This window comes from Rhinoraja longicauda, chromosome 3, assembly GCF_053455715.1.
Source record: "Rhinoraja longicauda isolate Sanriku21f chromosome 3, sRhiLon1.1, whole genome shotgun sequence".
Classification (NCBI taxonomy): Eukaryota; Metazoa; Chordata; class Chondrichthyes; order Rajiformes; family Arhynchobatidae; genus Rhinoraja; species Rhinoraja longicauda.
Window position 1 is genome coordinate 83,834,875 of NC_135955.1, and position 9,425 is coordinate 83,844,299.

The window sequence follows — 9,425 nt, forward strand, 5'->3', positions numbered from 1 at the left end:
GTGCTGTGGGAGAAGACGGCAGGGGAAGAGAAAAGACATTCTGGCCTTCCATCACAGTGAGGAGGTGACTGGAGGAGACTCACTGTGATGGATGTTTCTTTATTTTTTTGTTTTGTGTTGGTTTGTGATTGTGTGTGTAATTGCTTATTTTTATTGCTCTTATTGTTGGACTGTGGGTAATGGCATTTCGTCCAAAAGACTTGGGGTTTTTTGGATGACAATAAAGGCTATTCTGATTCTGATTCTATCATAAGTTCATAAGTTATAGGAGCAGAATTAGGCTATTCGACCCATCAAGTCTGCTCCGCCATTCAATCATGGCTGATCTATCTTTCTCTCTCAATCCTATTCTCCTGCCTTCTCTCCATAACCCCGACACCTGTGTTAATCAAGAATCTATCAATCTCGCCTTAAAAATATTCATTGGCTTGGCTTCCACATGCCACAGATTCACCACCATCTGACTAAAGAAATTCCTCCTCATCTCCTTCCTGAAGGTATGTCCTTTTATTCTGAGGCTATGGCCTCTGGTCCTAGATTTTCCCACTAGTTGAAACATCCTCTCGTCATCCACTCTATCCAAGCCTTTCACTATTCGGTAAGTTTCAATGAGGTCCCCCCTCATCCTTCTAAACTCCTTCCCTCCAGTCAGCGAAAAGACAATAAATGATTAGTCTAGTCGCCTATATGTTAAAAAAAAAGTTTCAAAGATGCACTAAATACTCCAGTTAATGCTTATATCAACAGCTGTTTCCAGTTTGGGGAATCTGGAGACAACAGACACATGAAGATAGACACAAAATAGAAACATAGAAAATAGGTGCAGGAGTCGGCCATTCAGCCCTTCGAGCCATTCAATATGATCATGGCTAATCATCCAAAATCAGTACTCCGTTCCTGCTTTCTCCCAATATCCTTTGATTCCGTTAGCCCTAAGAGCTATAACTAACTCTCTCTTGAATGCATCCAGTGAATTGGCCTCCACTGCCTTCTGTGGCAGACAATTCCACAGATTCACAACTCTCTGGGTGAAAAAGTTTTTCCTCATCTCAGTCCTAAACGGACGACTCCTTATTAAACTGTGACCACTGGTTCTGGACTCCCCCAACATCGGGGGAAAATGTTTCTAGCCTGTCCAATCCCTTTAAATTTTTATATCAATAGTCAATAGTCGTTTATTTGTCACATGCACATAAATGTGTAGTGAAATGCTCATCTCCAACTTTCTATAAGATCCCCTCTCATCCTTCTAAATTCCAGTGAATACAAGCCCAGTCAGTCATTGGAAATGTCGGATCAAGACCCGAAACGTCACCCATTCCTTCTCTCCAGAGATGCTGCCTGACCCGCTGCTGAGTCACTCCAGCATTTTGCGGCTATAAGTTGTGAACTCTTCTAATTTATCGATTTTTGAATTCCTCTCAGGGCGTTTCTATTACCTGATTTACCATCGGAAGCTCACCTACGGGGAAGCCGTGCAGGCCTGCGCCCGAGATGGCTCCCAGATTGCGAAGGTTGGTCAGATGTACGCCGCCTGGAAGTTGCTGGGCTACGACCGCTGCGATGCAGGCTGGCTAGCCGATGGTAGTGTCCGCTATCCGATCTCCAGACCCCGCCGTCGGTGCAGTGAGGGCGAAGCAGCTGTGCGTTTCTCCGGCTTCCCGGATAAAAAACATCGGCTATATGGCGTCTACTGCTTCAGAAGCAACTGATCATTCATGTTAAAGCTTAGTTGGAGATGAGTATTATTTCAAAATTCTGCACATGTGAAGGATGTACTTTCAACGATATGAACTCATGTTACCAAAACTGTGATGATGATAAAAAAAAAGTTTTTCTTACTGTACAATGTCGTTTTTCATGCAAGCCAAACATTTTTTTTCTTTGTTGTAATGTATCATACAGTCATTAAATATTAAAAATAATATAATTTTTATAGGAAGTTGTACCAAGATTGAGCACCAATTTGCTTTCTGGTTAAGTAGCATTCAACCAAACTGATCCTAAACATTGTCCTCACTATGTCTAATAGTAGGAATATTCGAGAATGATCAGGGCATGTCATGGCTAGGCAATAAGTAATGTAATATCATTCAGTTACAAAATGTGCATTTCTCAGGCAATATGTTAGGGTTTTTTGGTGAAATATGCATTCTGGATTCGTCTTGCTTTGTAAACTTTCTGAAACATGGTGCATTTCTGGCGCCCCAAGAAAGTTGGGCATGTCAGTGGAAAAAAGATGGCGCTGTCCTCTTTTAATTCCCACAAGAAACTAATAACTTGTCCAAAATTTATCTCTCTGATCTTTGTGTGCTTATGCAAAAACCTTTAGAAACCCTTGGTACTCTAGTTATTCCAAAATTGTTTCATGTTGTATTTAATGAATTTACTAGCTACATTTTTGTTCTTAAATACAATGCATGGTGCACATTCCCCTACTCCCGACACCGATCATTGAAGTTATTGTGCGGAATAATGACTTGTTGGAGAAATGCAATACCTTCTTTGACTTCTGCATGTCATTCAGCTGAAGGTCACCTGCGTTCTTTCAACAAGAGGTTAAGATGCCTTTGAAGTGGCGTTATGTGTGGGTGCAAGTGAGTCTGTTACATCTCTAAATGGTAATCAAGTGCAGTTAAACAACCCTTTGCAGGTCTTGCTGTGCACATATTCCAACGGTTAAATATTTCATCAAATAAAGCATACGTTCTGCCAGTTTCAGTGTGTCAGTAGATTTTATATCGGATCCTTCCTTGAGGTGTTGATTTTTTTTGTGTGGGGTTATTATCATCTATTGAGGAACTCCAGTGATAGGGAATCACTGATGTGACATCTATGGAATCATAGAGTCTTACAGCGTGGAAACAGGCACTTCGGCCCAAATTGCCCACACCGGCCAACATGTCCCAGCTACACGAGTCCCACCTGCCTGTGATTGGCCCTTATCCCTCTCAACCTATTCTATCCTGTCTAAATGTTTCTTAAATGTCGTGATTGTACCTGCGTCCACTACCTCCTCCGGCAGCTCGTTCCAAACACCCACCACCCTTTGTGTGAAAAAGTGAACCCTCAGGTTCCTCTTAAGTCTTTCCCCATCACCTTAAACCTATGTCCTCTGGTTCTCGATTCCCCTATTCTGGGCAAGAGACTCAGTGCGTCTACCCGATCTATTCCTCTTTTTCACCCAGATGGTGGCACGAATATGGAACGAGCTGCCGGAGGAAGAGGTACAACAACAACAAATATAAAACATTTGGATAAATACATGTGTAGGAAAGGTTTCGAGAGAAATGTGACAAATACAGGCAAATGGCTAGCTTAGATGGGCATCTTGATCAGGATAAGTTGGGCTACAAGGCCTGCTTGCATGCTGCATGACTATAAATCTATGCCACTTGTTTTTACTCCATTCGGATGGAAAAGCATTTCCAGTGGGAAAAATAAACTTGCAAGGTGACCGTTTGGTTTGAAAACAAGAACACCCAGGAGTTCAGGAGGAGTGACCATGAATAAAAATAAAAAGTTGGTATCGATTAGTATAATATTTCACCAGAAGCACATTGTTAATTTACATAGAAAGTTTAACGTAGGATAGTACAGCACAGGAACAGGCCTTTCAGCCCACAATGACTGGGCTGAACTAGATGCCAAGTTAAATAAAAAGCCAAGACTCCCTAATATCCTCTTAAATGCCACTATCGTATCTGCCACCCGTGGCAACACATTCCAGGCACCCACCACCCTCTGTGTAAAAACCTGCTCCGCCCATCTCCTTTAAACTTCCCCCCTTTGACCTTAAACCTATGCCGTCTATCTTTGACATTTTCACCCTGTGAAATAGGTGCTGCCTGCCATATCTATGCCTCTTATAACTTCTCGCACATCTTCCCTCAGCTTCCTATGCTCCAGAGAAAACAATCCAATTTAGTTATGAAATAGAAAAATAGTTGTCTTTCCAATGAGGAACATAATCCAATGTCCAAGCTGGAATCCAAAGCTTTGAATAGGATACATATAATTTGGTTCCTCACATGAAATACCACAATGGTGGTTCTTAACCAGAAATCCCAATGAGATCAAAGGATATTGCATTCTAAACTTTTGCTTAAAGTAATTCCAAATGTGTAATAACTTACTCATTTTGCAAATTTCAAAGCATTTGTATTTCAATGGATACTAACACAAACTAATTCATATGTAATTAACCCGTGAATGAATGTTTTTTGTTTTCCTGATTGTGTCTGATTTCTTTTTTTCTGGTTTTAACCTGCTTCATTTTTATGGTGAAAAGATAATTGTATTGAAAGCATTTGAGGCGATGACATTCACAGCTGTTCCTGGCGTCTCCATGATGGGTCTGATTCTCCATGGAGGTGCACGTCTGTCTGTCAGACTTTAGTTATATAATCTCACAAGGACATGAAGGAGCACAGAAGCATGGAGGAAGGAGATGTGTCCAGTAGCCCCTGTAAGAACTGTCCATTGGGTGATTCTACATCCGATGAGAAGTGGCACAGTGGCGCAGTGGTAGAGACCCGACTTAGCTCCTGACCACGGGTGCCGAGTTTGTACGCTCTCCCTGTGACCGCGTGGGTTTTCTCCGGGTGCTCCGGTTTCCTCCCACATTCTAATGACTTACAGGTTTGTAGGTTAATTGGCTTCTGCAAATTGTCACTACTGTGTGTGGGATAGTGCTAGTCGCTGGTCGGCGCGGACTTGGTGGGCCGAAGGGCCTGTTTCCACGTTGTATCTCTAAAGTGAGGGCGTGCAGCGTAGGTTCACTAGGTTAATTCCCGGAATGGCGGGACTGTCGTATGTTGAAAGGCTGGAGCGATTGGGCTTGTATACACTGGAATTTAGAAGGATGAGGGGGGATCTTATTGAAACATATAAGATAATTAGGGAATTGGACACATTAGAGGCAGGAAACATGTTCCCAATGTTGGGGGAGCCCAGAACAAGGGGCCACAGTTTAAGAATAAGGGGTAGGCCATTTAGAACGGAGATGAGGAAGAACTTTTTCAGTCAGAGAGTGGTGAAGGTGTGGAATTCTCTGCCTCAGAAGGCAGTGGAGGCCAGTTCGTTGGATGCTTTCAAGAGAGAGCTGGATAGAGCTCTTAAGGATAGCGGAGTGAGGGGATATGGGGAGAAGGCAGGAACGGGGCACTGATTGAGAGTGATCAGCCATGATCGCATTGAATGGCGGTGCTGGCTCGAAGGGCTGAATGGCCTACTCCTGCACCTATTGTCTATTGTCTATTGTCTATTGTCTATTCTCTAAAGTAAAGTCTATGTGTCATTCACTTCCCACCCTGTAATTAGCATCTGCCCTCACAATTAGCATAGGACCTCAATCTAAGTATACTAATTAGATACCTGCCATGTGTTGGGCTGGAAGAGAGACCTTAAGGAAATCAAAAAACCCAAGTGGGGTGTGCCTCAGAGAGCCAGTAAGTTGTAGATTTTATTTAAGATAAAAGATGTTTTCTACCTGATTTCTAACCAGGGAGACAAAAGTCACCTGCAAAATTATGTTAAAAAATGGAGGCAATACTGCAAAACAGATGTGTAATGTTGAGGTGAATGAGCAATGAAAAGATGCTTTCTGTAGCATTACTCCATAGAAGGCATCTTTTCATTCTCGTGAAATTGTTTTCTCCATAGCAACTTGCTGTGCAGCTGAACGACCTAAGCTTTGATAACAACTGCCCCTAAACATTTCCACCTATCTTTTTGACAGTTTAAAACCTGCCTCTTTTAATTAAGCTTTTGATCATCGGCACTAAAATCTCCTTGTGTGTATTGCCATCATTTTTAATAATGCTCCCGTAAAATACCTTGAGTTATTAAAGGTGCTATATAAATGGAGGTAGTTTTTTAATCTAATTTCAAAAAGAAACATGCTGAATGGTGGTAGCGAGATGGCTTCATTGAAGAGAGTCGGAAATTGCCGATGAGAAAGTGTCATTTTTCCAGGTTAGTTTCAGGTTGTGGAAAGAAAAAATGAAGTGTTTTAAAGTTGCCTGAAATTTGTCTCGGACAGAGCTGAAAATGGAGACGGGCGTGCAACTGGTTGTATGTTTAAAAGTTCATAATGGAGAAATTATGTTCTGCCAATTCTTGTTTTAAACTTGTGTATAATGAGCAATATTGCATGCTATAAAAATCCCTGATCGCCAACAGTGCTGTGCAATACAATTTTTTTTTTTACTGCTGCAGTCTCCATTTGCATTTTTGTATGCGATCAATATACTGTGCATGTTGTGCCATTGGTTGGGCAGTGCCTTTTTTGACAAAATATTATATGCTGCGAACTTACGGATATTGCAAATGCTTTGCTTAGGGTTTGCCTGGGAAGTATTACTGTGCATTGAATGACTTTACAGAGATATTTCTGTTAATTCTAAGATAAATTAATAGTTTAAGAACTCAGGATAGCTAACTGAAAACAAAACTGCAGGGCAGAGAAACCATAGGGATTAGCGATATATTTGTGTCATTCTAACATTCTTTATATATAGTGTTTCTGTAGCAACATAGGAATAACAATATACACTTATAAGTTACTGAGTAAAACTGCGACAATCCCTTTATCAGACAAGCCAACGTTTCTGAAATGAGTTGGTTCACTTATCTAAGAGCAGAAAGCCTGAATCTGGAAAAAGGAATTTAAATTGACAGTTGTTTTTGAGACTTACAACAGAGAAAGTTGCAAACTGTATTAAGGAGTATGTATAATAGGACATACTATCTACTGCAAAGAATTAGGCTGAATTTATCATTTTGTTTGTGCAGCAAGTGCCCTTGGAAGCTGTGTGCTCTCAATAATTTTCATATTTCCTTAGCTCATCTCAAATCTGTCAGCACGTGCGAAGTATAAAAATGTTGGGGGTTTTTTAAGCTGTTTGAGTATGTACTGTACATGGATAAGTGAGGGTGTAATTTCCTACGCACTGATTTAAATATATACGCTTAATTCCAATGTAGATTTGTGTGTTTTTTTTAACTTTTAAAACCATATACAAAATTTTGTAGTTGGAATAAGAGAGTCCTGTAAGCTTTTACAAGACCCAACAATGCACACCATTGTTTTTCAATGACAAAATGTGTAGGAAGAAACTGCAGATGCTGGTTTAAATCGAAGATAGACACAAAATGCTGGAGTAATACTGAAGAAGGGTCTCAACCCAAAACGTCACCCATTCCTTCTCTCCAGAGATGCTGCCTGTCCCGCCAAATTACTTCAGCATTTTGTGTCTATTTTTCAATGACATATTGTTAAAGGATTCTTCTGTCAATAACCGTATGAAACACATACGGTTAAAAGCAGGCATCTAATTGAAGCTTAGACGATGATTCCTGCAGGGACCTCTTGATCAAGGGTATTACCAATGCCACCTTTATATTCCTTAACCGTTAAATATCTTTTTCAACTGTACATTTAGTATATGTTCCAGTATATGAATCATCCAAATACAACCCACCATTTGAAAGCAGTTTCAGTTTTATCTCGTGAAACAGTGATATGATAAAAGTTTGTTGCTGATTCTATTTAAAATAGTGCCAAGGCTTGCTGCATAAGACTTGCCCAAGGGAAAGACGCTGGCTTCTTTTTTTGTTGCTGACTATGTTATTTTCCTACACCAACACACTGCAGTATTTTGTCAATCTGTGTTATTCTTCATTTAACCCTCAGAGGACTGAATACGAGATTGCATCCTGCAGCATTCTACGGAGATCTAATGTTATGGAGGGAGAAATTGCAAATCTATTTTTGGGATGCATGTGCATCAAACAATTTGTTTTGATATCACCAAATCTTTATCATGCTGCTCGTTGCAGAGTGTCTTTCAGGACTCGATGGGCTTGGAGCTACCTTGTTATTTGAATAAATTTATAATGTGCTTCTATGTTTGAATGCCTTCCTTGCATCTGTTTGCACTGTACTGCATTAATACTATTACCATGTCTTCTAGAAAAGTACTAAAAATACATTTACAAATGAAGCAATTGATTTAATATAATGTAAATTGTAGCATAACATGGAACGTCAAATAATAACCCCCAAAGATCAATATTTGAATGAACATGTTTCAAATATAAAAGTAACCTTTTTTTTTGCATTTTGTGACAGGAGCACAGCAATGCTAATAAAACATGGAACTTGTTGTTTCCTTCAGTGTTTATTATTGTGTTATGTTATCGAAAGAAATAATGTGCGGTTTACAAAAGGTTTCACTGAAAGATCCGTGGCTGGGAAGGAACTGCAGATGGTGGTTTACACCGAAGATAGACACAAAATGGTGGAGTAACTCAGTGGGTTACGCAGCATCTCTGGAGAAAAGGAACTTGTGACGTTTAGGGTCAAGACCCTTCTTCAGACTGAGGAAGGGCCTCGACCCGAAATGTCACCTATTTCCTTTTTCCAGAGATGCTGCTTTACGCGCTGAGTTATTCCACCATTTTGTGTCTACCACTAAATGATCCACTGTTTTGTATTTCAGGCTGTTTGTGGGAATGATTGTGTGTACTGTATTCGGCACACATTTTATCTATACAAGAAGAAAAGATGTGGATTTTTTTTGTGCTTTCTCCTATAACATAAAACAATGTAGGGCAAGTCCTTTGGCCCATGTTGTCTGTGCCAACCATGATGATAACTTAAACTAAATCCCCCCCCCCCCCCCCCCACCCCCCAAGCTGGTCCACTTTACCCGTATTTGACCCATCTCCTGTTAAATCTTTCCTATCCATGTATCTGTCCAATTATCTTTTTAAATAGTGTTATTGTACTTGTCTCAACTACTTCCTCTGGCAGCTCATTCCATATATCTCTGACTGTGCATTCACCCTATCCATTCCCCTCATGATTTCATACACTTCCTTAAGATCATCCTTCAGCCTCCCGCGCTTCATGGAATAAAGTTACTCCAATATTTTGTGTCTAACTTTGGTGTAAACCAGTATCTGCAGTTCCCTACAGCTCAACAGATTGGATGCATATGTCAACAACTATTGCATATTGACCAGTACAGTGATAGCCTTTAGACAATAGACAATAGACAATAGGTGCAGGAGTAGGCCATTCGGCCCTTCGAGCCAGCACCGCCATTCAATGTGATCATGGCTGATCATTCTCATTCAGTACCCCGTTCCTGCTTTCTCCCCATACCCCCTGACTCCGCTATCCTTAAGAGCTCTATCTAGCTCTCTCTTGAATGTATTCAGAGAATTGGCCTCCACTGCCCTCTGAGGCAGAGAATTCCACAGATTCACAACTCTCTGACTAAAAACGTTTTTCCTCATCTCCGTTCTAAATGGCCTACCCCTTATTCTTAAACTGTGGCCCCTGGTTCTGGACTTCCCCAACATTGGAAACATGTTTCTTGCCTCTAACGTGTCCAACCCTTTAATAATCTTATACG

General features: G+C 40.7%; 1 protein-coding gene across 4 annotated transcripts in view; it reads left to right on the forward strand.

Moving 5' to 3' along the window:
- Window positions 1-8,153, forward strand: part of hapln1b (hyaluronan and proteoglycan link protein 1b) — a 105,350-nt gene extending 97,197 nt beyond the window's left edge. For all 4 annotated transcript variants that reach the window (XM_078396542.1, XM_078396543.1, XM_078396540.1 and 1 more), the window contains exon 5: window positions 1,426-8,153. In XM_078396542.1, the coding sequence (XP_078252668.1) occupies window positions 1,426-1,712 (287 nt within the window). In that variant the 3' untranslated portion in view covers window positions 1,713-8,153. The remainder of the gene's footprint in view (window positions 1-1,425) is intronic.
- The last annotated feature ends 1,272 nt before the right edge of the window (window positions 8,154-9,425 follow it).